The following is a 26,565-nucleotide window of genomic DNA, read 5'->3' as shown; positions in this document are numbered from 1 at the left end:
GTGTGTGTGTGTGTGTGTGTGTGTGTGTGTGTGTGTGTGTGTGTGTTTGTGTGGAGGTGTGAATCAATGTACATGTAATGAGGATTTCTGCTGGTGGCCATGCCTGTTTATGCAGCTCCTGAGCTGTTTATTCTGACATACACACTGCCTTCTGTGGTACAAGCACAGCTGCTTGTGGTACTGTATTGGGAACCAGATCAGAGAACAAAACCAGTTTAAAAATCCTTCCTTATGCTTTTATATTTCCTGATAATATTTTAAATGCAGATTAATTTCGCTTTTTACAGAGTTTACTCTATGGCCACCAATTCCTTTCACACAACTGAGGGAATGTGTTACATCCAAACTTAAAAACTTAATATGGAGAGAGGAAGGAACTGGCACAGTCATTGAGTGTTGTTTATCACATCTGCCTTCTTTTTCTTTCCCTCATGTTTCTGTGTTGGCCTGAGTCTCTACCACTTCTGGTCAAGTTGGTCCTCATTGAACCCTCAGTATATAATCCACAGGGTTTCTAGTTCTGTGACTGGACCCTAGTTTAAGCTTAAAAGGCTTGAGAAAGCACTGAGATTTGACTAAAGGATCATTCCAGAAAACAGTGGTTGCTGGATAATGCAGGATGGGAGGAGCTCATTTGGCTACAGTTCAGGCTCCACAGAATCTTTTTATTGAGCACAGAGGAGCTCTTAAAAAGAGAACAGAGTCAACTTCTTGATGACAATGTCTCAATAGGACACCTGCTAAGAAAGCACTCCATCATTCACATTGCAGGTGTGGCCACAGGGAAGGCAGTGGCTGTAAGAACCTGTGTTTGAAGACAGGTGATTGCTTTCAAGTTTAGTTAGTACTGAGGCACTGTAGCACTGTTTCTGTATTTAGCTGATTTGTGAGAGTTTTGTCAAAGTAGAATCATAGATAAGACAGATGCAGCCTTTGGCTTGTTAGCTTTGTGAATGTCCTGATTCTAAAAATTCTCTCTGTCTAAAGTTCTGAGAAAGAACTGCAACACTCTAAACTGAACATTGGGATGTAAGTGAAATTGTGAGCTCATTCTTCCAAAGAGATTGCTGTCAGGGTATTGCCATACCTACCTTTGGCAGTGACAATAGAGAGTGCTGTCAATACAGCTTCAATACTTCCCTAGTCTTGGATCCTTGACTGAGGTCAGAGTGCTACAAAATCACCTTAACATAAAAATGAGTCACCCAATGCAGCCTGTCAATTTAGAGTATTTTTCTATGACAAAATATAAGAATTTTCCAAAGGAAAAATATATAAAAATTTGGCCTCACATTTGAATTAATCTTGGTCAGTTAAATAGTAGAATGTAAATCAGGTTGTTGATTCTTTTTGTGTTCATGAACTTAACTATATATGCTTTCCCACAGGTGTTTGATTTTACAATAGCAGAAGATGATGTTGAAATTCTGAATGGAATGCATGATGGGAGACATGTTTCCTGGGATCCAAGTTTTATTGTGTGAATCAAGGTTTGAGCTTTTTTTTGCTTTCTCAAGGATCAGTGAGTCACACAATGTATTTTCAATTCAGAGGTTACAGTAAGAATCTAATCAAGATAGTGATGTCTGCTGATAATGATCACTGTTTTGAAATCCTTAACATGGGCAACAGACAAAAGATATTTTTGAGGGTAGCACTTCTGTACAACATTCAAAGAGATTTTATGTTTCCATTTCAAATGCTGTTCCTCAGTTTATTGAAGTGCATGCAAAGACTCCCATTTATACCATGAGACCCTGCATCAGGCTGTTTAATTCAAATGAGAAAATAAATACTCCTTGAAAAATATAGTGCAAAAGTGATACCTGTTAGTGTGCAGTATAGGTGTTGGGTATGAAATAATTTTTCAAGTACTTTGTTAGAGAGATACAATATATGAAGAAGAAGAAGAAAAAGCTGGATGAAAAAAATGTTAATGCTATTATCATAACAGTATTTATGTTATACAATATGCTGCAAATCTCCATCAAAAGTGTAATCTCATTGTAATACACAATGTCTGAGCATCATCAAAAAAGTTCTATGCATATCACAACATAGCTATGGCATTGACTCATAGAGTTCTATGCATATTAGTTACTAGCCTGTAGAGAAACCAAAGTAGAAATCATTCCAGACAAATCCAGGTAAAGATAAACTGTTTGCAGGGCTGAGAGGTGAGCAGCAAGCTCCAGGATCCATAAAAGACATCTTTGTTATTACTTACTGGAAATTAGGGTGAGTTTTTTTGTAGCTTTTTGTGCTACTTAGTTTAGCTTTCATTTTGGGTCTGTTCAGGAAATCCTATTAAGAGACTATACTGTTCCTTCAGATTTTTCTTATAAAATAGGTATCTCTATAGGGAGATGAATATGGATAGGTGTAGCTCACAGATCTGTTTTGAGAAATATGCCTGCAGAATCTATTGGCTTAGTATTCAACTTGTAGTCACATTGGTTTGATATTTTAGGAGTTCCTGTGTCTAGAAAGGTATGGAAAATCTGATAATGATTTATATTGTGTGTGGACTTCCTGAGGCAGTTTTCCCAGTGCTGTTCTGCTTTAGTCATATTGTGAAACAAAGCTCCTTAGCTTTTTATCGAGAAGTGACTTAGAGCAGTCACATATTCTAGGCTGCATTGTTTGTCCTCCAAGTGTAGAGCTTCTATACAGCTTGGCTAAAATCCAGACAAATTTACCCTTTGGATAACAGCTGCTCAGATTTATTTTTTTCTGGTAAAACTGTCCACAAAAATGTGTCTAGCTTTGCCTCTAGAATAATTTCTGTGAAAAACAAGATATTGTATGAAATGCTGTTCACCAATACCTGCACAGTGTGGTGTTCTGAGAAATATACACAATCTCCAGAGCAAGATTATTTTCTAGTTTCAAGCATGGCCTGCAGTCTGGGGGACTCTAGTACCTGGGAATGCCACTCTAGGTGTCTAAGAACCTCTAAGAACCTGCTCTATTCCTGGCTCTGCTGTTGTCATGAGGGATTCAATAGGTCCAAACAGTAAGGCTCATTTATAAAACTAGTGTAGTTTTTAATGGGGTTTTTTAGCTTTTGCATGGAATTATGGCAATGACTAAGTGAAAGTTGGAAAGACTGTCCAGAAATAAAGCTTTCTACCAGTGGCTATCAGCTAATACTGCTTTTGAAAAGTCACTTTCTAGAACAATGCTTTAGCAGTATAAAAAAGAAATTGAACTGTGCTGTTGAGGGACTCCTTGCTTCACAGTGTATCTGAATTAATAAAACAAGGTGTCATGTGCCTGATATTCCCTAAATAAGGCTTTTGGCAGTGATGACTTTCTAAGAATTTACAAAACACAAGCTGGAGTTTCACCTCTAAAGGAACAGATACCACATCAACATACTGCTTCCAACATAAATGATGTGTCAAAGCAACCAAATCTTTATGTAGGTTAGCAAATCCTAGCTCCTGTATTACCAGAACAGGGTCAGTGAGGACTAACTATATGGCTACAGCTCCATGAACACTTTTGGGATTTTTGCATTTGATTCCGACTGATCACCTCCCTCTTCTGAGCTAATTGGAATTAAACCAGATTTTCTTGCTAATGCCCCACATAGGTGACCTTATAGAATGGCTTTGAATTCATTAATATATTTCAGTGTTCCTTCTGTCAAAGAGATTGTACAATGTTTTTGGTGTATGCACCTGATTTTGCAAGGAGGACAAGCTACCATTTTCTCAGTCTAGGTCATGGTATCTAAACAGTTCAGTGAGTAATGAGAAAATAGTATTACTCAAAAAGCATTCTTCTTAGGGAGTAGCTGCAGCAGCTGTGGCTGTTGCAGTTTTAATATTATACTTTTCTAATTACATTCAGGGTGAATTGTTGTTGATTCGGGACTTTTTACTGTGGTGGGGTTTTTTTCATTATTATTTTGTAATCTTTCATGGCATTACCATTGCTGCCAATTAGTGCCTTTAGAACAACAGGAAAGTTTAATTTCAGGTATGTACTAAGTGAGGTGTAATTTGAGACTTTAAGTGCTGGGACTCAGCTGACCCAAGCTATCTTTCTCCCAGGTGTGATGGGCAGTGTTGCACATTGTGCCTCACTAATAGCCATTGTTTCCTGCTATAATTGCCCAAGAGTCTGAAACTCTCTTATCTCTTGTGGCCTTGGGATAGATCACTGAAGCCTCTTCCTTTGACTGTGGTATTCACAAGATTTATATCATGTTTGTTAATTTAGAATCATTGAGCAAGTTCTTTTTTACTTTTGGTGAGGTTGCAGAAGGAAAAACAGAATTGATGGATTCATATTTTATGCTCCTGTATACATTGGCATTACCCTGGCAGTAATAATTTTCTTCTTAAGCAAAGGCTGCTGAAGAATAAGTCCATATCACCTCATCTAAATGAACCTTTCTAAAGTACTTCCAACATTGATTAATGAAATAAGACAACTAATATGAAATTGGCAAGTGAGTACTAATGAGATTTAGGAGTAGTGGGAAGGAGTGATTTATGGTAAGAGACGCAGAACACAGAAGATCAAAAGGGTATAAAAGTGCTGGATATACAAAACCAGAAAGTTTATTTCTGTTGTTTATTTCTTTGGTCAGTTAGCCTAGAGGTACTCATTTTTAAAGATTTTGCTTTGTTTTAAACTCAGAATTTATCCCTCAAGTGAATTCCTGGAATTATATGCATATTCTTCCCCAGGGTTGAAATTCTTCCTCTTGTTCTTATTTCTGTAAAACAAACTTCCCCTAGAGAGGAAATTTGTTCACCTTTCTACAGTGACCCTTTTTGAGATACATCAGTGCATCCATTTCATCCGTGTTACCCATCATCTTGCCCATAGGATCACGGAATTCACCAGAAAACTGAAGGCACTTTTTCTTCCCTATCATTGTGTTATTTATGGTAGTGACTGATTGGGACACTCCTTTTCAGTTGAGATAAACCATTACTTAAAGTAAGGTGCAATTTATCAGTGCTGTCTACCTAAATGAAGTCAGCTGCCTTTGCCAGAGCTCTGTGTCTCCTAATGGACGGAAACTCTTGAAACAAATAAGGAAAAGAAAAACATAAACTAAAACTCGGTGGAAAGGGTGAGGCCATTTTCTGTGCAGCCAAGTAACTTCCTGCCTGACTCTGAGTAGCTCTCTCTCCTATTTTTCTTGCTTCTTTTAGGTTTTTATCTTTTACATTAGTGGAGATGAAGGTGCCTGAGAATGTTTCCTTGGAAAATAATGCAAATGGGTTTTTAAAGTGAATATTCAGGATTTTTTTACAATCAGGCTGCAGAAGTGTTTCTATCACACCTGTTCCCCCAACCTGACTTCCAAGGCGTTATTTTCTGAATAGCATATATAAAAAATAAAACTGTAATGCTGGTAGGTTCACAAATCTACTAGGCCAAGGACTGTGTAATATTCACACCTCTGTGGTTAACCCATGCTTTTGAAAATGGGGGTAAAGGTGGTGTAGCTCTTGCTGCTGGTTGAATCCAAGGCAGTTAACTCTTTCCACATTGCCACACCCCTCCCAAAGCTTTGTAGCTCACCTCTTACTGTTGTGCATTGGGGAAAAATAACAGATAAGCCAACCTTCTGATAATTTTTTGTGTTGCTGTGTTGGGAGACTTTTTCTGTACCTAGTTTTTAACTTTTTGCAGCCTCCAGTAAGATATCCACACACCTGAAAGAAAATGTTGAGTATCTGCACTGTGTATTCCTCTGTAGGGGCACCGTAGGTGTGGCCAGAGTTATGGGATGTGCTGCTCAAAGGAGCACTGCAGGGATGGGTCGTAGCAGATCTCAGTTGCTGTGCCCAAGAGGCATGAATGACAAAATGAATCTCACAAAAATGAATATAGTAAACTTTTTACAATTGCCTTTTAAAACAAAAAAGGCCATTTAATTAATATTATTTATCAATATCAAGAACTTAAACCAGACCATCTACATTATAGAATATTAATACTGAAAAAAAGTGTGCTTTAGTCTTTGCAATGTTCTCGTGACTTTTTTTTTTTCTCCAAACCAGGTTTTTGATTCTAATCTGAAGAAAGAAGATGTGGAAATTTTGAGCATAGTGAATATCAACAGAAAATTAACTCATCTAACCTATTCCCTATGGAAAGAGTAATTTAAAACCAGATTGTTCCAAACTGAAAAAGTGATGTAATTGAGACATTAATTAATTTTAAACTGAACAATAAATCTGAATTGTTCTTAGGTACCCAGTATACTCAAGAATCAATATAAATGGTTTGTATTTACTCTTATGATAACAAATTAATAAAATAATTTAATTTACTCTTTGTAGCATTCTTACAGATACAGAAATACTTTCAGCATCTTCTCTGCTCTCTTGGAACTTTCTGGTATAGTCTCTCAGTATGGGTTGAATTATCTCACAACATAATTTTCTTCTGCCTGCATGTACTTTGTCATTTGAACCCATTTGAACAAATTAGCTAGACATATTTTTTTCCTTACAGATTTTAAAAAGTATCAATTATTTGAAAGCACATGAGAGAATGCTACCAATACATGTAAATCTTGACAAATTATTCAAAATATGGAATATTTGTTCAGGGACTGCAGAAGAATAATGAATCCAACGTTTACATTTGTTCTAGTCATGAGAATTTTGGGGGATTCTGCAGGCCATTGTTGATATTTTCCTGGTGACCAAACTTGCACTCTGGTACTGTTTCACAGATCTCCTGTCATGACCCAGCACTTCAGAGAGGAATGGTTCCCTTTGTGACCTAAATTGCATCAGAATGAATAAAAGTAGTTTTTACTTATATGGACAAAGCCTCTGAAAGTGCAGAAGAATGACGTGTTGGAGAAAAATCCTTTGCTAATCTCTCTTGCAGGGATTGTCACTATCTTTCTGAGATGGATAGTGTTCAGACACTCCTCTGATGCAATTGTGGGTTGCCCAGCTGCACTGGGAGAGTTCGGTTTGGTGGTGTCAGAGGCCACTAGTCTTTTGATATGCAGGCATTGGGTGGACCCCAGCTTACAGCTTTTTTTCTGACAGGATCAAAGCATTTTCCTGCAAGGAAATTGCTCTGTGACTAGCCAGGTTTCTGCAATCCCCATCATACTAAGCTCTCCCTGGAAGTTCCACGAGAACTTTGGCTGCTACACACAGTCAGTATTATTTAGTTGTTGTTCATGACATTCCCTAAAACATGAGTTTCTCCTCATCCTGAAAACTACCTAAAAGCATGTACATACTTAGAATCCCTGTGAAAAATGCATCTGCCTCTTTATGCTAGTAGACATGTTGAAGAGCATTTTTATTAACCAGTTTAGCCAGTGAGACATCTGTTATGTGTCAGTTTGGTGTCCTGATGTGTGGAGCCTTCCTGCTGGCATGTGACTGAGACTTACATTCTGGTTATTTCTGAAATGAATTAATAACATTGTTTTGTTCTTTCTCCTTATTTTGACCGTAGGGAATTCCAGAGTCAATTCTCAAAGGAGCCATGTATACACTGGATTTCTGTAGTAGAAGTGCCAGCTTCCTTGCTAGTGGACCAGGCAGTTGGAGAGGTACTGAGAAAGAGTTATTCTGTTGGTGGCTTGTTCTCTGGGTGAAGCTGGAGTATGACCCTGATGTAAACCCTCTTGCTAAACACTTACCAGCAACTACAGTTTTGGTAGAGTTGGCTGGACCAACCTGAGCCTTGTGTTTGTGTTTCAGCCCTTGTAAGCAGGTTAGAACCTGTGCAGTTGAGCCATGTTAACCTATCTTCTCTGAGGGTTTAGACAGCCTTCAGTGCAAATCCAACTGATCTGACTCCATTTGCCTGTCAAGAGTGAGGCTGTATTTCAGTTTCCTCACTGCCAAGATGTCAAGAAGGCTGTAAATGTCTGTGGTCATCTAAGTTGAATGATGTTTTTTGTGATACAAATACCCACCTTTTGGAGTGGAAGTGAAATTGCCTGCATATTTTGCCCAGTGCTGCACCTGGGTTGGGGCAACTCTTTGTATCACTGTAGGCTGAGAGAGGCAGAGGTGAAGGACTTGAGGGTGCTGGTGGATGAGAGGCTGGACATGATCCTGCAATGTGAGCTTGCAGCCCAGAAGGCCGATTGTACCCTGGGCTGCACCATAAGCAGTGTGGGCAGCAGGTCAAGGGAGGGGATTCTGCCCCTCTGCAGTGCTGTGTCCAGCTCTGGGGTCCTCAGCACAGGAAGGACATGGACCAGACATGGTCAGAGCAGGACCAGAGGTAAGATGCAGATACTGATCACAGGGCTGGAGCACCTCTTATGAGGAGAGGCTGAGAGTTGGGTTTATTCAGTCTGGAGAAGAGAAGGCTCTTGAGTTACTCTATTGTCCTTCAGTATATAAAGGGAGCCCTACAGGAAAGCTGGAGAGGGACTTTTTACAAGAGCATGTAGTTTCAGGATGAAAAAAATGGCTTCAAACTGAAAGAGAGTGGGCTTAGTTTAGATATTGGTAAGAATTTCTTTACTGTGAGGGTGAGGAGGCCCTGGAAGAGGTTGCCCAGGGTGGATATGCCCATCCCTGGAAGTGATCAAGGCCAGGCTGGATGGGACTTTGATCATCCTGGCCTAGTGGAAGGTGCCCCTGCCCATGGCAGTGGAGTAGGAACTAGGTGAACTTTAAGGTCCATTCCAACCGAAACCATTCCATGGTTCTGTGATTTTACACAGTCTCTGTCAGTTAATTTGTTGGATGTCACATCTCTGAGCTGGTATCCTCTCAGTTGGTAACCAATAGCCTGAACATGAAAGCCTGCACATCTGACTAATGAAACCCTGAGTCATTCTATCCTTTAATTAAAGCATGTTCCTTTAATATGTTCCTCTTACTTAAAATTATGTGAAAATTATTTCCTAGAGGAAAATGCCTGGTGAAGGCAGTTTTATTTAGTACTTTCTATATATTAGATAAATAGGGGGGAAGCCTGAAATATCTGGGATATGTCAGGCAGTTGCAGGGGATACATATGTCAGCCTCAAGCATGATTTATCTTGTGTGCCTTTTCTGACAGTTGTGACTTAACGGCTGTGTTTTCCTCCAGGCTCTCAGGAGGCTAAATATCTTTTCAAGTTTCTAGCTTTGTGGTGGAAGAGTAAATGTCTGTTTGCCAGTGTAATTTATCTGAGTCATTCTGGGAGAGGTGTGGAGCAATTGAAGCATGACTATTAGCATAAATAAGAGAGGGACCCTCTTCCTGAGGGTAGAATACTCTCAGTAGTGTCTTTCAGAGGAAAGCTGCTTCACCATACCAACTGCTACTGCTAATTGATGGGCATGATGCTTTAAACTGAAAGACCCAATATATTGATCTTTGGCCTATTGTGTTACTCTTCTACATTTAAATTTGGAGTTAACAAGTATAGAGCAAGGAAGGCAAAGGAAAATTTCTGCAGTAAGTGCAACGATAGAATACCATCAGATTGGGCATTTCACATACACCAAAGGTGGTTTTTATTTCAAAAGTTTGAAGGGAGAAGGAATTATAAAACTTAAACTCACTACTGTATCTTTCCTTATATAATACAGTGGTAACAGAGTTAAGTACTTGCCATTGCAAATTTTGTTTATAAATAATACATTAAAAACTTTCCTTCATACCTTCAAACATAGGTATTTTACAGCGTCCTCTGAACATGCAGAAGTTAGATTTGTTTTTTTTTTAGTTTCTCGGGGTTTTTGGGGTTTTTTTGGTTTTTGGTTTGGGTTTCTTGGTTTGGGTTTTTTTTGTTGGTTTGTTGTTTTTTTTTTTTTTCCACGTAGAAACACCAACACCTGCTGCTGTTCGACGGTGGCAGGAACTGAGTTTATCACCCATGGGCCAGTTCTGGTTTCTGCCCCGCAGAGCGCAGCCTGGCACCATCCTCCCCCATCGGGCTCTGCCTCCCCGGGGGGAGCCGCTGGTGAGTCACGCTGCTGCCACGAGTGCCAGTGCGGGTGGCAGCCGCCGGGCCTGCCACGGCACAAGCACACCTTGGTGCAGTGAGAAAATGGAAGAGTTTCTTCCAGGTGTTTCCTTAAGCATGACGTACGCTGTCGTCTAAGGAGGAGAACGGAGGTAGCACATGGGATCCTGCCTTTGGCCATAGCCTCTCTGTGCCTGCTCGAGGGGCAAGAGGGAAGGGCGGGCGGGCAGCTCCCCCCGGCACCCCGCGGGGCGCGGGAGCCGTGCTCGGAGCCGGCCGGGCCGTGCCGTGCCAGCGCCTCCTTCCCTGGAGGGCCGGGCGCGCTCGGCGGCGGGAGGTGGCGGCTCCCAGGTCACGGTTGGCTGGAGCCCGGCAGGGCGAGGGGGTCCCGCGGGGATTCTTCGCCTCACGCCTTGCCGTGCCGCCGCCGGGCCCCGCAGGGGTGTAGCACCCGCGGCTGCTCACGCCCCGGCGGGCGGGGCAGGGCCGGTGCGGCGGGCGGGGGTATCTCGCCGGCGGTGGCTGGGCCGGGCTGGGAGGAGACAGGGAGTCGGAAACGGGGTGGAGAAGAGCAGCTGCCGAAACATTAAAACCACCGAGCCCCCCAGCCCGCCCACCGGAGTTGCTCCGCGGGCACTCAAGATGTGCGGGGCCGGTCCGGGCTCCGCGCCGCGCTTGAGCGAGGTAAGGCTCGGGGAGCGGCGGCCGCGCAGCCCCCGCACCGCGGGGACGCCCGAAACCCCAGCGCGGCGGTCACCACTCTGCGCGACCCCCGGGGCCGCGACCCAAAAAGCAGGGCTGGGGAGGGGGCTGCCTGGCCGCCGGAGTGCCCGGCTGCGAGCCGCGTCCCGCGGAGGACGTGCGGGACAGAAGCGCAGCAGGAGCGCTGCGAGTCTGAGCCCCGAAGCGGTGCGGGACAGAGGATGGGAGTTTTTGCCCGGGGGTGATGCGGGCTGAATCTCCGGAATAGAGCAGGGAGCCGAACCCACTGGTCTCGCACATCTTGCTTTGCCCCGCTTAGGCTGTAATTTAACAAATCTGCCTGTTCTTCTCTCCTTGCATGATATTATGGGTTCAATTCTTTTTAAATGTCCACTACGAAACCTTTATATATAAAGGGAGTTTCCTCCATATGTGTATTCCTTAATTATGCCCATTTCAAAAGCTTGCAATACTAGTTATTTAAATGCAAGGGGGTTTTTTTGACACTCTTTGTTTCAGACCCGTGGAATGAGCTTGCTCTCTAGCTTAATTATATATTTTTCTTGCTTTTCTAAACTTTTTACTGCTGTGGGTTTTGTAAAGCATGTTCTTACTTGTATTTAGCAAGGGCACCCCTTACCTGTTTACTGCTTTGAGATGATCGCTTGTTTATATTTACATCAGTGAACTTACCACTGAGATGGCATCAGTAAATTGCATAACTACCCCCTTCCAAAGTGTATTCAGACTTTACTAATGGAGGAGAATACAGGTCTCCTGTCAAGTAATTTCTGTGCAGACCTTCATACATTTGGAGTTAAATCTAATCAAGCAAGCCCTTTCCCTTTTAAAATCTCTGCTGTTGTATTTCCCGCTGAAGAAAAAAGACTAGAACTTACTGCTGGGGAGCTTTGAGATCTTTTGTGTTGGAAGAAGTCCAGTAATGCAGTCCTTGCTGACTCCAACTTGTTCAGTTCTGCGTGACAGAACCTTTTTTGTCTTATTAGCTTTACCTATTGAATATGCCTAACCACCTTTTAAACATATTTTACCAGCTGAATGAAACTGATTCATGTGTGAATACATTTATGACTCTGATGCACAGTTAAACCAGCAGATTATCTTAAACCCTGTAGCATTTGCTACACTGTTTGCCTTCGTTCTTTTAAGTCTGGGTTTTGTGCCTCTTGTTTCTCAGGGCTGCAGGTTGTGAGGCTGTGCAGCAGTGCCGGGCAGGCTGTGGGGCCAAGGAGCTGTGGGGCAGCCACCGGGATTGCGGTCAGTGTCACCATCCGGTGGCCGCTGGGGAAGCCGTCCCCAGCCAGGCACCATGAACTCCGGCACCACTGCCCCGCAGAAGGTCACCAGCAACCCCACCAACACTGATGTCAACTATGTCATCAAAGAGCATTATAATTACACGGGAAAGCTAAATGAGAGTGTGGACACTGGAATTAAAGTGACGTCGGTGGTTTTTATCATCATTTGCTGCTTTATAATCTTAGAGAACATTTTTGTCTTGCTTACCATCTGGAAAACCAAGAAGTTTCACAGACCCATGTACTATTTCATTGGGAACTTGGCTCTTTCAGACTTGCTGGCTGGTGTGGCTTACACTGCCAACCTCCTGCTATCTGGACACAAAACCTACAGCCTGACCCCCAACCAGTGGTTTGTAAGAGAAGGCAGCATGTTTGTTGCCTTGTCAGCTTCTGTGTTCAGCTTGTTGGCCATTGCCATTGAGAGATACATCACCATGCTGAAGATGAAACTCCACAATGGCAGCAACAGCTTCCGCTCCTTCTTGCTGATCAGTGCATGCTGGGTCATCTCCGCGATCCTTGGAGGACTCCCCATCATGGGCTGGAACTGCAAGAACCTCCTGTCCTACTGCTCCACCGTGCTGCCTCTCTACCACAAGCACTATATTCTCTTTTGCACAACTGTTTTCACTGGCCTTTTGTTATCTATTGTGGTCCTCTACTGCAGGATATACTCCATGGTGAGGACTAGGAGCCGCAGGCTGACATTTCGGAAAAACATTACCAAAGCTACTAGGAGCTCAGAAAAGTCACTAGCCTTGCTCAAGACAGTGATCATAGTCCTGAGTGTCTTCATTGCCTGCTGGGCTCCTCTGTTCATCCTGCTTTTACTGGATGTGGGGTGCAAAGTGAAGTCCTGCCCAATCCTCTATAAAGCAGAGTATTTCTTAGTACTGGCCGTGCTTAATTCAGCCACGAACCCTATCATCTACACCTTGACAAACAAAGAGATGCGGAGGGCTTTCATCAAGATTTTGTGCTGCTGCAAATGTCCCCCAGCAGATTCTGGGACCAAATTCAAACGGCCAATCATAGGGGGAATGGAGTTCAGCCGGAGTAAGTCTGACAACTCCTCACACCCACAGAAGGAGGACGGTGACCATCCTGAAACCATCATGTCTTCGGGCAATGTTACCTCATCTTCTTAGGAGTAACCATGGGGGTGTATTTCAGAGTCTTCCTCTGAAATCAGGGAGCTGGGACGCCTCCTGCTCACAGCAGCAGCGTTGGGCTGAGTGAGCAAGTAGCATTAGTTCTAATGAGGCAAACGGTGCATTTGCGAGGCTGGAGTTCAAGAAATGGGACAGACTGTTCTGGCTTGAAAATCTTTCTCCCTGGAGCATGTTTTGTCTTTGCGCTGAGGCAGCTCAGGATTGTCAGGCGCATTCATATCCTGAAATCTCCTTAGTAACTCTGAAAGACTGATGCCTTGGTGAAATGATGCCTGGTGTGTGTGAGAGAAAGAGAGAGGGGGGAGGAGGCAAAGAGAGAATGAATCTTTTTTTTTTTTTTTTCCCCTGTGAGAAGAATGTGAAGTTTTTTCTCTTCACAGCAAACCACTGACACAAAGATCTTTCTGTACTGAATTTAGTGGTGGCTCTGGTATCATTGGTAAGAAATGTGTTTGTTTAGTACATAACGTGGAAAGAGATCACACAAATATAACTTAGACCACATACAACCATAATTGGCATAATTTTGCAGAGCTTTTAGTTAAGTCATAAGGTTTTATTTGCAGAGTCCAAAGCTCTTGGGGTTTTACTTAGCAAGATCATAGCTGTGAATTTTTGCTGTCAGTCCATATTACATTTGAAGACCATGAGCTAGATTCTGCAGTTACTTTTGCCTGTACAATTCCATTGGCTGCATCAGGTTTAATGGAGTAGCTCAGAACAGCGTTTGGCCCCATATTTTGATTGCCTTTTTATTCTATAGCATTAAATAAACTGCATTATCATGAAAAATGCAAGGAAGAACTAAACATCATTTCTCTTCAAGATGACTTGAAAGTCTACAAAATAGTAAAAAATACTATTGACAATGGTGGGATTTTTGCCTAAGTAAGAAGAGCTAAAAACTGAAGGGGTATTTCAGTGTCAGGTTCACAGTCTTTCCAAAAGTAAGGATCAGTTGGAAAATCAGAAAAGTGTATGTCGGGTTTCAGAAAAAATTAAGAGAAAGTTGAAGTGAAATGACTATAGATAAATGCACTTCCATAACAAAATGCAATACATTTTGGCACATTTTATTAATGTTTATAATTTCAGCAAAGATGTCTGTATTTTATCATGGAAGAAGTACCTGTCGTTAAATTGAATGTATTTGTTTTACAGCATCATTTTTACTTCTCTGTTTTTCTAACCTGTGCTAATGGAGTTGAATGTGTACAATGTAAATAAGATACAAGAGTCTTCATGTGCCTAGAGTATTACTATAACAAGTGTGGTATATCTGGGGTAGCTGAGAACCATTGACTTATCTACAGTCATCAGCACTCCTAGGACTGGTATTTTGTAAAGAAAATGTATTGCCTTTGTAGTAAAATTTCCAGTGCAATTAAACTGATGGGATTTTTTTCTGGTTTAAAAAATAGTATTTAAAATGTTTCTGACTTTTGTTCAATTTGCACATAGCTTTATTGACTTCTAAACATTAATAAACTGATTTTTTAAATGATTCTATTATCAGATTACTAGCAGTTTTGTATTATTGTGGTGGTTTCATGCCAGGTGTGGTTTCCACAGAAGTCAGTGACAGAATTCCTTGATTTTAGTACATGCTGGGATTAAGTCCATTGTGTGGGGACATAAGGTGTAATGTCACAGGATCAAGTAAAATACAAAATTAATTTTAAACTATAACTTTCTTGTCAGCATGTGCTATGTGGCTGAAATGGCACTAGAAGAATCTCTGCAATAGCAAACCTTCTCCAACAGCCAATGAAGTACAAACAGGAGGAAAACCAGATGGCTGCCAGTGTTACCATGACTGCCTAGCATAGAGAAGTGAAGTAATTCACTTGTATCACCTATATAATTCATAAATTCAATTCTTAGCTTATTGCAAACATCAAGGGAGTTTATGAAACATAGAGTGATGGCCTCAACTGTGTGAGTGCTGCAGTTCCATTGGGTCTGCCATCAAAGACCGTAGCAGTGTAGTTGAACGGATACTGCGTTACTTCTTCCAAAGGTTTGACTTCCATTTCCTTTCTGGTGGCCATTCCCTCTCAGAATTACTTTTAAGTTCCACGGAGCTCATACAGGATGCAGTTGGAGAGTGAAGATAAACCTCACCTTCTCGTACTGTATGTCATCGTGCAGGGTTTACTGTGGGAAATGAGAGCCTACTCACCGAGGAAGGCTCTGGGTCACAACCTCACTTCCTGAAGGAAATTCCAAAAATGCCCTGAAGACAAAAGAGTGGAAACAGGCTGGAATTTCTCTCCATCTGTCTGCCTGTATGGAAGGAATGATTTCATGTGTGCTCACTTCCTAGCCTTTTAATTAGTGACCTGAACAGGGCTGGAAAAAGCGTCAAATCTGTATTTGTGCACAAGATAAAGTGTCTCTTGGCTCAGGCCTTCATTTGGGCAGGCATGGTTTACCCTGAGCTCTGACAGTCCTGAGGGAAAGCACTGGTTTATCCCAGGGATAAAGTCACTTCTGTGCAGAGCACCAATGATATATAAACCATGTAAGTCCAAGTTAAACCCTTGTGCTACCAGTGAGTAAATAAAGGCAATGTATGGGGATGAGGCGATGCACAGGGACATCTGCCTTTGTAGAGGTGTTTTTATCTGAGTGACTGGGGCCCTTCTGCTCCCAAAGCCTTATAGGCATCAAGGTTGTTTGTCCCACACATCTGAGGTCCTGGGACAAGGGCTGGGCTGTGTTATCACAGCATGGTGCCACTGACCCCTTGTGACTATCACCTCGTTTCTGTAGTGGGAGCTGGTAGCCCACAGGTGAGTCACTTCCCTTCCCTTTGCTGGTGTTTCTGTATCCCTTGCTTATCTCATCTAAGCACTGTGGGCCTTTGTGGAAAGAGTTTCCCCTATGGAAGTGACTGTGTGATGGGAGCTCAGTTCTGGGAGGGAGCTCAAAGCCCTACGTAATTCATGCAATTAAAGATGCGCACACCCTAGAGTGTGGCACTGGGCCATGGGAAGCATTTCCTACACGCCGGTCATGGTGACTGAAATCTGCTTCCTCCATAGAGGCTCCACATGCAAACAGACAAGTGTCAGACACTGTAATAAAATAATAACATTCTCAACTGTAAGGGTTCCTGCTATGAAAGAAAAGAAAAGGCTATTTTGTCCTGCTCCTGGGGAGAACCCTGCAGCTTCTCAGCTGTGGCCATGCATTCCCCTACACTGGCCAGAGGTACTGCACAGTTTTGAGGCTGCAGTGTAGAAAGCACCCTTCCGTGCCCTGGCCTGCCTTCTGTGTGTATGGAAAGGGCATGCAGCTTTGTCCTGGTGATGACCATGTGACAAACAGGCAGAGAAAATGAACTGAGAACTGAAAAGGTGCATTATACTGAATGTCTACGTGAAATAGAATAGCCTGAATTATTCAGAGCAACCTGGTCCTTTGATGTTTATTCTTTTTCCTAGCTGTTCTTCCAGTGAAGGAATAGAACAGGATAGAAAATTATCATAAAATCTGTCTGTCATTTCCTGGGCAGCTCCCTTCCCAGGTATTCTTGTGTGAGAGCCAGGTACAGCACAGTGCATATTGAGCAAGAGAGGAGCTGTAGCTGGAATGCCCCATGGACCACTCAGCAGGAACTAACTTGGGCTTACTGTACACTACAGACTGCCAGGACCAAATGTGTAAAAATACTCTTATCCATCCTTACCTAACCCTGTCACCTAAGGAATACAGGGATTGTCCAACCGTGACATTTCTTGATTCCTAATCTTGCCCAGAAGATCTCAATACTGATCACATTTTGTATGGGTAGAGGCATTATCAGATGTTGTAAAAAGGGTCAGACTGACAAAGCATTCAAAAATGTGTACGCAAACTAGAGCCATGTAACCTGCTCAACTCTGAAATGCTGGAAATTCCCCAAGGTTCTGAAGTTTGCCAGGAAAACATCTATTGTATTTCAATAATTCCCCATATGTTTAGTTGGGTTGTTTTTTCTTTTGAAAACGAGATTAATTCAATAGAAATAAAGAGTCAAGATTTAAGAAACAAACAAACCCCAAACAAAATCCACCTAAATAACCCCAAACAAAATCCCCCTAAATTAAGTTCCTATAATTTTCTTTCGCAAACTTTTCTAATCCAGTCTTTCTATTTACAGATGGAAAGAGTTTGCTCATTAGCTATCATCTGATTTATTCTGATAGAATCTTATTTCTTTTTGCACAGTTGGCAAGAATTGCATAGGGTCATGAAATCTCAACTATTTACTTCATGCAGAGGATTTTCCACGGTAATTACCACCAATTAAATCCACTCTGCACACACGAGCTATAAGAGCGTGTGGCACTGTAACTTGTACAAGTTATTTGCTGAAATAAGAAGTGCCTAGAGAGATCTGAAACCCAAGAAGCCAATATAAATTACTATATTATCCAAAAGATTGTTTGGGTATGTTTGGGGGCCTTTTGTTTGGTTGGTTGGATTGGTTTGGTTTGAGTTTTTTTTTAAGTTTGGCACATAATTAGTGTAGATTATTTTGTAATATTTTGTATATTTATGTGATCCACTGAAGAGAATGACAATGTTAAAGACCGTCTCCCCTGCAGCATCCAGACGACTCAATCTTTATGTGTCACAAGTTTGAAACATTGTTTGAAACAAGTTTGAAACAAAGCATCAGCATCAGGTACTTGTGCATGTACAATGAACAGTGTGGGAGCTCCCCCAGCTCGCTCTGTACTGCCAGGTCCCTTACTCTGCTGAAAATCCCTACACGGCAGCAGAGTGGGAAGTGTTTCCTTGCACTTGGAGTTTCCGTGCTACCTTCACAAGACAAAAAGGCAGGAAATCCATCAGCCACACCCAGGAATGCTCCGGCTTGGAAAAGTCCTAATAAAGCAGAGCTCACAAAGCTCTGTCAACTCTGTGAACCTTCCCCTGAGCCTGGGGTAGCAGCCACATAAGGGGAAACCTGATACAAAGGCCAATATTTATTTTGAGCTTTTCTGAATGATTGCTTGGAGAAGACCCATTTTTAGGTGCACGGTACAATGACTGTACATAAAAACAGCTTGTCAGAAACGTGTGTGACCCAAACCCATTAAATATTAAGATGTGTCTGTAGCAATTGCCATGTTTATTCAGAATCACTCTACTCAGCTAAAAGTGGGATTAAAATACCAAATGCACGGCTTTGAAAACAAATGGACATTTGGAAATGTCCAGGCTAGAGGGAAATCACCAAATAAATACTAGGTTAAAATTATCTGCTGGGCTTTGTGAAATCATGGATGAAAATTGTTTCACTACCTGAGAAAATCTGGTGTGAACCACAGCTGACAGCTGACACTTTACAGGTCCTGACCTGAGCTGTCTGCTAAAGGTAGTTTTGCTCTTAAACACAGAAACACTTGGCATAAGCCAAGACTTCTTGACTTAGCAGGATAGTGGTGTAAATTGCTGGAATACCGTCTCAGACAGATTCTTGCCCACACTGAGCAGACAGAGCTGAATAATGTGAAGGTGAGGGTGTGAATTACTTTAAGCAATAGAAGTAGAATTTATATGGTTACACAGGATGTGCAATAACAATTTTCATGATGTAAAAATTGTATTTGGCACAAGATTGTGATAGAAAGTATATGGGAGAACAGGTTTCAGGAACAATTTGGGATTGCTGGGGGAGGGAGTTGGACTACACTGTGATATTTTCCACTTGAAATGAAGGAATCCTCTGTGGTTATGTAGACATGAAGCAAAGGATTTTGAGAATATTCACTTGTGAACTCTATCCTTAGATCTGCAATTCTTTCCTGAGCAACTTTGGGCAAGGTCTCATGAACCCTCCCACACAGATATATGTATAATACACACACAGAGATGTTTACAAGTGAATACTTTGAATTTTGTGGTACTATTCAAAGAGCTGGTATCTGTGTCATTTTGTATAAGGGAGAGAGTCTGCCAGGTCAATTATTACCCAGCTACTTGCAGTATTTCCTTGTGTGCTTTGATGAGCTGGATGCTGCCATATCAGTTACAGTAAGGTGGAATAAAAAAAACAAAACTACCAACATGTATAACCCTATCCTCATATTTGGAAGCAGGATCAAGATGTTAGCTGGAAAACACGTTCTGATGAAGCACTGAAAAACAACTCACCACAGCCTGCATGGTTATCTTTCTTGCTTTCAGGCAAGACACAACTATGGTCTAACGACTTCTGCTAATCTGGGGACCACTTGGATGCCTGCTGCTCAAGGAATCTACGTAAGCCATTTCCCAGACACCAGGCACTTTTACTTGTTTTTTATTTCCATCACAACTCCCGCTTCTACTGCTGGTTTAGGCACAAGATAAATTGCTTGCAGCTAGTGTATTTCTCTCTCTGACCAGGGTTTTATGATCCATGCACCTTTTGAACAAGACATTACTTCAAAGCAGCCTACAACTCTACTCCAAAAAGTGTAACAACTTTTTTTTTCTGCTGCTGTTCTCAGAAATTCAATAAATTTTGCATTTTATCAGCTCTCTTACTGTTTTATGTCATATTGTAAATGTTTCAGATTAACCTTCATCTCAGAGACTGTCCATTTCCCAAGCAAAAATATTTTAATTTAATTATTCTAATAAATAACATAGGTATAGGTGTGAGGGAAAGAACTAAGGTAATAGTGAAGGAACAGTGAAATAGTTCATCGGTGAATATGACTCCAGTCAGGACTCTAATGATACAGGGTGAAGTTTTTCTTTTCACTAAACTTGCTGAAAAACGCAGAGGCATTAAAGAGGGTTCAGAGGACAACAAAGCAAGGCGCTTTAATAGGATGAACTAACATAAAAGGCTCAGTAAGCAAAGCCTTTTCCCACCACATCGGCGAGAATGTGGAAACACAATACTCAACTATGGAAGTATGCTGGGTGGTACAGAAAGAAAACGTTTTAAAGCTCCAGACAAAAAGCAGAGGAGTCTGTCTTTAGAAACCAGAACCAGTTAAAACATGTAAAGTATTTTAGAGTATTTTCAAAGTATTTTTATGTTTGAAGATTCAAAGCACCTTAGCAGTTCAGAATATAATTAAGCGTGGTTGGTTTTTATTGTTATTTTATTTCTTTTGAGAAGCACGACTCCTGCACTCGAGTGCGGGCTATTTGCTGCGGCATCCGCAGCTCCGGACGCACGGCCCGGGCGGGGAACGGCGGCTGCAGGGCTCGGGGGGCACGTTCGGAGGTGGCCACGACCCTCCCTTCCTCTCCGAGCCTTTTCCAGGCCCGCGGGCCCCTTCCTGCGTGCTGCCCCGGCTCCCCACGGCTTTCCTGCCGGCCCGGCCCGGGCTTCCTGCGCCGCCTTTCCCTTCCCGGCGCTTCCCGGCGCTGCCTGGGGCCACGGGGAGCCCGAGCCACGGGGGGAGCCGCAGCCACCCCCGAGCAGGCAGAAAGGGCACCGAGAATAGCTTTTATCTCGGCGAGCAGCACACGAGCAAAGAGCGTGTGCTGCGACGGGGAGAAGTTAAAAGGGTCTCGCAGGAGGCGGAGGCGGTCCGGGCTGCGGGCGCGCTGCTGCAGCTGCAGCCCCGCTGATCTCAGCCCCCCAGGGCTCCGCAGCGCCTCGGGGAGCGCGGGGCGCCGCCGGTGCCCGCTCAGGCAGCGGGTGTCAAGCCCCAGCCCAAAAGGTGAGAAGCCAAGAGCGGCAGCTGTAAAACTGGCCAGGCTTTCACAGAAACAAGCTTTCGGTGGTGCTTAAGCACTTAAAGAAGTCTATTTACTGCAGAGTATCTCACAGGAGCACCGAACCAGCCCCCTCAGAGCAGCCTCTGAGGCGCGGCGAGCGGCCGGGCCGGGCCCCTGAGGCGGAGCGAGGCAGCTCATGGCCCGAGCGGAGCTTTGGGGCGACGTGAAAACACACAGAACTCTCGTGTTCTTTTTCTTTTCCCCTGGGCTGAGCAGAGCAGGCAGCGGGCCGTGGGAGGCGGCAGGCCCCAGGCCGGGCGCAGCTCAGCGTGGGCGCCGCTCCCTCCCCGCGGCAGCCGGGGGAACCCGCGGGCCGGGGGCGGTGAGGGGCTGAGGCCAGCGCAGGGAGCCTGGCCGAGGCAGGCAAGGGTCTCCCGGGCGTTGAGGCCAAGAGGAAGGAAGACCTCTGTTCTAGCTTTTAGATTTGTCCCCTCACACTGCGGTGTTTGTATGGGAACCTTGTACACTTACAGTGGTGGTGGTGTGTTGGTGTGCTCGTGTATTTGTGGCTACAAGACAATGCCCCTGCTGAAGTGCAGGCAGAGTAGATGCTGCTGTTTGAAATTAAAGAGTAACGAAGTCTGGGTAGCTGGAGTTTAATTACAAAATTCATTGAGCACACGTGCGAAAGCTGAGGCACAGATCATAGACAAAGTGTTTATTTCAGTCTTGCCTTTAGTGTGGTCCTTCAAACTTATCTGAGTGTTATCTCTGATCCACCTGTGGGCAGCCTCCTGGGAACAGGTTACTGAAGACACAAGACACAGAACAGGCTGCTACCACCCCAGCCTGACACCTTGGGAATTATGATACAAATTAATGCTTGCTCGGGGAGAAGACCCAGCTTTCTCACACGGGTTATCAAGCAACCTTCACACTAGCCTTTGTTGATCTTGTGTGCATTTATGCAGGTACTTTGTTGATAAAATAACCATTGTTTTGATCTTCCTTCTTGAAGGAGTTTCCTTGAGCCTGGTTCCTTTAATCAAAGCATTTATTTGTAGGGATAGAAAAGACTTCAAACAAAGTCATGCAGGTACACTGGAGAAAGTATAAGTATTCCTAGAAGTCATGCTTTCTGTCCTGTTTGACTGTGTCCCTGCATGAGATGAGGCTAATATGGCTCTGATCTATACTTGTCTTCAGAGAGAAGTTGAACAAATAGCAAATGATTTTTTTGCTGTATTTAAAGGCATTTTGATATGTGCCTCTTGCAGCCTCAGCCTTTTGTGTAGCTTCTCGTCTCTGTTATGGGAAATCAACATAATAAAACTGCTCCTTCCCTTCTAAGTGAATGTCATTGTTACAATACAATGAGTCAGGAAAGAAACATATTAACTGAAAAATAATGGTAGTCAGAACTCACCAGCATGAGCTCCCCCTCCTTCCATCAATCAGCTGGAATGCCTTAATTGTGTTTCCTCATTGTGATCAGAATTTGGCAATAATTTAATGAAACTGAAAGTGGAAGAGTTCCCACAAATCAGAAGTAGGATTTTCACTGATATAATTGTGTGCATGAGACCTCCTATTTGGAGTCAGGAAACTGAAAAAAGCTTATGCCCTGTGAGCATTGTTTGGGTGCATCAAGCAGGTCCACATGTGCCAGGATTTTGGAAGTAATTAAATTAGAACTTTAACATATTCTGAGTCTTTGTGACCTTTAAAAGCTTGAAAATCTTGCACATTCAGGCAACACTGTAATCCCTATATTTTTTTGGGTTATAGGTGTGGAAAGGATGTAACAAAATTATCTCCTTACATGAAGAGAGAAGGAAACATGTCTTAGGTTTCTGCTCAGTTCTCTTCTAGGGTGGCTGGCTGCTGAGCTGGCTTTGGTTCTGATTGTGACCCTCTTTGGCTCATGGCATGCTGGCCTGGAAATACTATGTAAATTGACTGCCTCTAGAGGTTGTATTCTGCCATTAGCCCTGCTGTTAGGCTTGGAATTTTAGACAAAGGTGAGGTTGTGGAGGATAAATAAGTCCTGCAAATGAAATAAAATTTTGGTCTAACATAGATGGTTGTAAGCATAATTCATGAGGGGCTCATGAGCAGATTTCCCATGCTGTCAGGGTGATACTCAGGGGTGCAGTCACTCTCACAGGCTGCATGTTACTGCAGTGTCCATTACAAAAAAATGTCTGGCCTGTTTGACTAGTTGTGGTTGAGGTACAGCAGTTTCTGTCGCTGATGATATATGAGAGGAGAGTGTAAACACTGTCATTTGCCTTTGGCTCCTCGTTCTGAGTGGCTGTGTGTTGTAGGGGTTAGTGTGTGCCTTTGCATTGCAGTTAAAGGAGCTTGATCTGGAGAGTGATTTAGGAAAGGGGCTTGGACTTTTGTCTGCCTTGATCCCAGCAATCTCTAAAACACTGCTGCAATATCTGGTGAATTTACGAGTTTTCCAAGGTGAAGTTTGAAGAGTAAGTTAGATGAAAAGCTAAAGAAGACCAGAAGAACAGGCTGCCCTTCTTCTTTCCATCTGCAGCTACACGTTTCTGGAGGTTTGTGTTTGAATTTAATTTACCTTTCACATGGAAGGTACGTCAAGTGCAGACACGTCTCCTCTGTGCTTTGACCTGGTCAGCTGAGCCTGGATGCTGTGAAGCTGAGTAACCACAAGGCAACCTAAGCTAATGTACCATATTTTGTGTGGCTTACAAGTTTGAGCAGTACTAACATGGCTAGCTGCTGTCTGGACTTGATTTCTCTTTCATCCCTCCAGCCCTAGATACTCTAATTTATCTCCCCCAGGCATACAGATGTACCCAAAGCTGTTTTGATTGCAGAGGCATTACTACAGTTCCGTTTGTGGTTTCTCTGTAAATTTCAAAAGCAAGCTTTTATATGTAAAGCTCTAGGGAAGTTGAAATTAGACTGTTTACTTGTCTTTTCTGGAAAAGGATGAAAGTTCATAATTTTTGTCTTGCTTTTCATAAGTGATTTATTTTGTTGGTTTGGTTTGGTTTTTTTAATCAACTCAGGTGTCATCCCATTATTCCTTGTTCAGTGGTCTGTCACAGGACTCTGCTGATTTGTCTCTAAAAGGCACTTTTGCTTAGTTTTTGTTATTATACAATAGTTAATTAGCAATGGGACTATGAATGGAAAGCATCATAAAGCAGAAAGGAGACTGCAGCAGTAGTGCAAGAATGACAATCATTTAATGCAGAACCTACATTCAGATTGAATTTGTTCTTGGAACAAATGGAACTTGTGGAAGTTCCACCAAAGTTGGTAAAAGTTCAGGCCACTAAGAAAAGAGCTGCATCTTACACTAAGCCTAAGACATTGGCACTGGCTCTGGGTCAGACTTTGGACTCTTGATGCCAGTGAAAGATTTACCATGAGTTTGGATGGAAGTGGTGCTGGAACTGTGAGAAATTAGTGATCCTTGCAGTTATTACTTTTTCTTCTGCTGCTCCTTGCATGCTGTCTGTGTTTTTGCTCTCCAGCATGAAAGTGAAATCCGGAAAGTTGATCACGCCTGTGAGTTTCAGAACGACAATCTGAGATGTTCAGAAAAAACAAACTTCAGCCCCACCCTGCCAGGCATAGTTCAATGTGTGGTTAAGCAAACCCAGACAGCCTACATCAGCAAGAAAATAAGCAGTTTTTTTGCTCATTCTTGAGAATCCAGAATAGAGCAAAACAAGTGAATGGCAGCTGTGTGGGGGTCTATTTCTTTGCAAGAAATGGGATTCATGCCATAGGCACAGAATTATTTTTTGAAATAATATTTGTGCCAATTTAAGGTACAGAACGAGCACTGCAGATGGTGGGGTCCTTTATCTGAAAAGACTTAACTTTTTTTTTAAAGTGATTGTACTTAACAATTGAGTTGTGAGCTAACTCAGTCTCTGGTATCTCAGTTAAATGCACTAAATTAAAAAAAACACAAAACAAAAAAAGCTAAGTCCAGGTCACAACTCCCACCCCATAGGAGATTAAATAGTTAATGAATAGTTTAGGAAGTGAAGGTTTTCCTGTGGGCCAAGGACATCAGCACCCATCTGTGCCAGATAGAGCTTTTCTGTCTCAAGCCTTCACACATCATAAGAACGATAGGCTTATCTACTTAAATATGTTTTATTTTTCTTTAATCTCTCAGAATGTGCAGCTTTGTTTGGAACTCAGGTTGTGAGGAAGATGAACTCCTGAGTTTGTTGTGGTTTTGCTCATTCTTAAATTTAGCTGATTCCTGGAACCTGGCTTCTATTTTTCTTTCAGGTTTTGGAACCTGCCTCTGCCTTTCCTGATTCTGCCAGGCATGGAAGGAGAAATAGCGAAAGTCCATGAAAAATGAGCATTCCCATGGGGTTATTGTATGACTGAACACAGGGGGAATACTGCTGTATGTTCCATTAGGGATCAGTCAACATGATCTACAAACTTGTAGGTTATGAAACTTGCCATATCACAAAAAACTTAGTGTTGCATAACTTCATGTAACAGAGAAAATGATAGAAAAATAATCTGATATGTTGTCGTACCTTTAACCATAACTAGTATAGAAGATCATCCTAGAGACATTTTTGACTTGTTTAAATTATCTTTGTGAGTGAAGATTTGAAAGTTCTTTAGGCCATCTATCCTAGAACTTTGCTATCCTTACCACTAAAATCCCTAAAATTCTCTTTTTACAGTTTAAGTCCATCACTTCTTATTCCGTCTACTTTGTCAACAGAAGTTTCTCTTCCATTTGTAGTGGTGGAAACTTCTTTATGTATTTAAAATCTGGCAGGCTGCCACCTCATTCTCTTAGTCTTTAGACTAACTTATGAAAGTAATAATTCCCCAAAGGTAATTTTTTTTCTATACCTCCAGTGATTTTTATTTTTTTCCCTCTGGACTCTCTTTAATTGAATATACTTGATGTGAGAATGCATATACATTTTTAAAGAATAAACTAAATGGTCTTAGGGCTTTGAGCAGAAAGCATCATGAGCAGCAAATAACAATGTCTACGTGAATACATCATGTTACTAGTTTTAAAAATGTCTTTTAAAATTAATGACACCACCGTTTAACAAACACTAGTGAAGAGAGTACACAGGACTGTTCCAAATGCAGGCAGACTATGTATCAGCCAATCAAAAGTTGTTGTAAGTGCCAGCTCAGATGAGTGAGAAATACTGGCTACTAATGGGGACAGTTTTCTAATAAAAGCAGGAGAAATGTCCTTGCCTGCATTTGGATTTGTGTATAGATGCTCTCTGAAATAATTGCCTGGTTCTTTTTGGTACTTGCTAGTGAAAACGGATGGAATTCTGTGATACTAGAAATGAATTATCTCGTTTGGTACTTTGCTTGTAGCCTGTCACCTGTAAAAATTGCAGAGAATTTATTCAATCAACTCAGTGTATGAATACTTAACAAACAGGAAATTTTGCTGTTTTAATTGTTTTCTGCCCCAAAATCTAATTTAAACCCAAGTCCCTCTGGGACTGCTGAGGGCAATGGAATGTGTTTTCCTATGGATGTGTGTTCTGTGCCTGCCCAATGCAAATCGTTCCTACCAACCTTATCTTTGTTATTGCCTTCTGACAACTCAGTATTCCAGCAGCAACTGGGCTCTGGAGAGGGCTTCTCCAGGAGTCAGCAATAGTAACAGCCCAGGGAAATCCCACTGCTCCAGCGTCTTCCCGTTCCTCCCACCTTTACCACCTGCCTGTGTTCACCCCCTACTTCTTCTAGTCTGATCTGTTTCTCCTTTTCCATTGAA

General features: G+C 42.5%; 2 protein-coding genes across 2 annotated transcripts in view; both read left to right on the top strand.

Annotated features, from left to right (window-relative positions):
- Positions 1-6,629, top strand: part of LOC130256331 (uncharacterized oxidoreductase YtbE-like) — a 30,373-nt gene extending 23,744 nt beyond the window's left edge. The window contains exons 6-7 of the mRNA XM_056497857.1: positions 1,389-1,490; positions 6,033-6,629. Of these exons, the coding sequence (XP_056353832.1) occupies positions 1,389-1,484 (96 nt within the window). The 3' untranslated portion in view covers positions 1,485-1,490; positions 6,033-6,629. The remainder of the gene's footprint in view (positions 1-1,388; positions 1,491-6,032) is intronic.
- A 3,768-nt stretch (positions 6,630-10,397) lies between these two features.
- Positions 10,398-14,619, top strand: S1PR1 (sphingosine-1-phosphate receptor 1). The gene is made up of 2 exons (XM_056497850.1): positions 10,398-10,606; positions 11,823-14,619. Exon 2 carries the CDS (start codon positions 11,955-11,957, stop codon positions 13,092-13,094), a length of 1,140 nt encoding a protein of 379 aa, XP_056353825.1. The 5' UTR covers positions 10,398-10,606; positions 11,823-11,954; the 3' UTR covers positions 13,095-14,619.
- Positions 14,620-26,565: the final 11,946 nt, after the last annotated feature.

This window comes from Oenanthe melanoleuca, chromosome 8 (genome assembly GCF_029582105.1).
Source record: "Oenanthe melanoleuca isolate GR-GAL-2019-014 chromosome 8, OMel1.0, whole genome shotgun sequence".
In the NCBI taxonomy this organism is placed as follows: domain Eukaryota; kingdom Metazoa; phylum Chordata; class Aves; order Passeriformes; family Muscicapidae; genus Oenanthe; species Oenanthe melanoleuca.
This window is presented reverse-complemented; position numbering and strand designations above follow the sequence as displayed.

What these genes read in the sequence shown, in the direction of transcription:
- S1PR1 (XM_056497850.1), top strand. Translation starts at nt 11,955, where the DNA reads ATGAACTCCGGCACCACTGCCCCGCAGAAGGTCACCAGCAACCCCACC.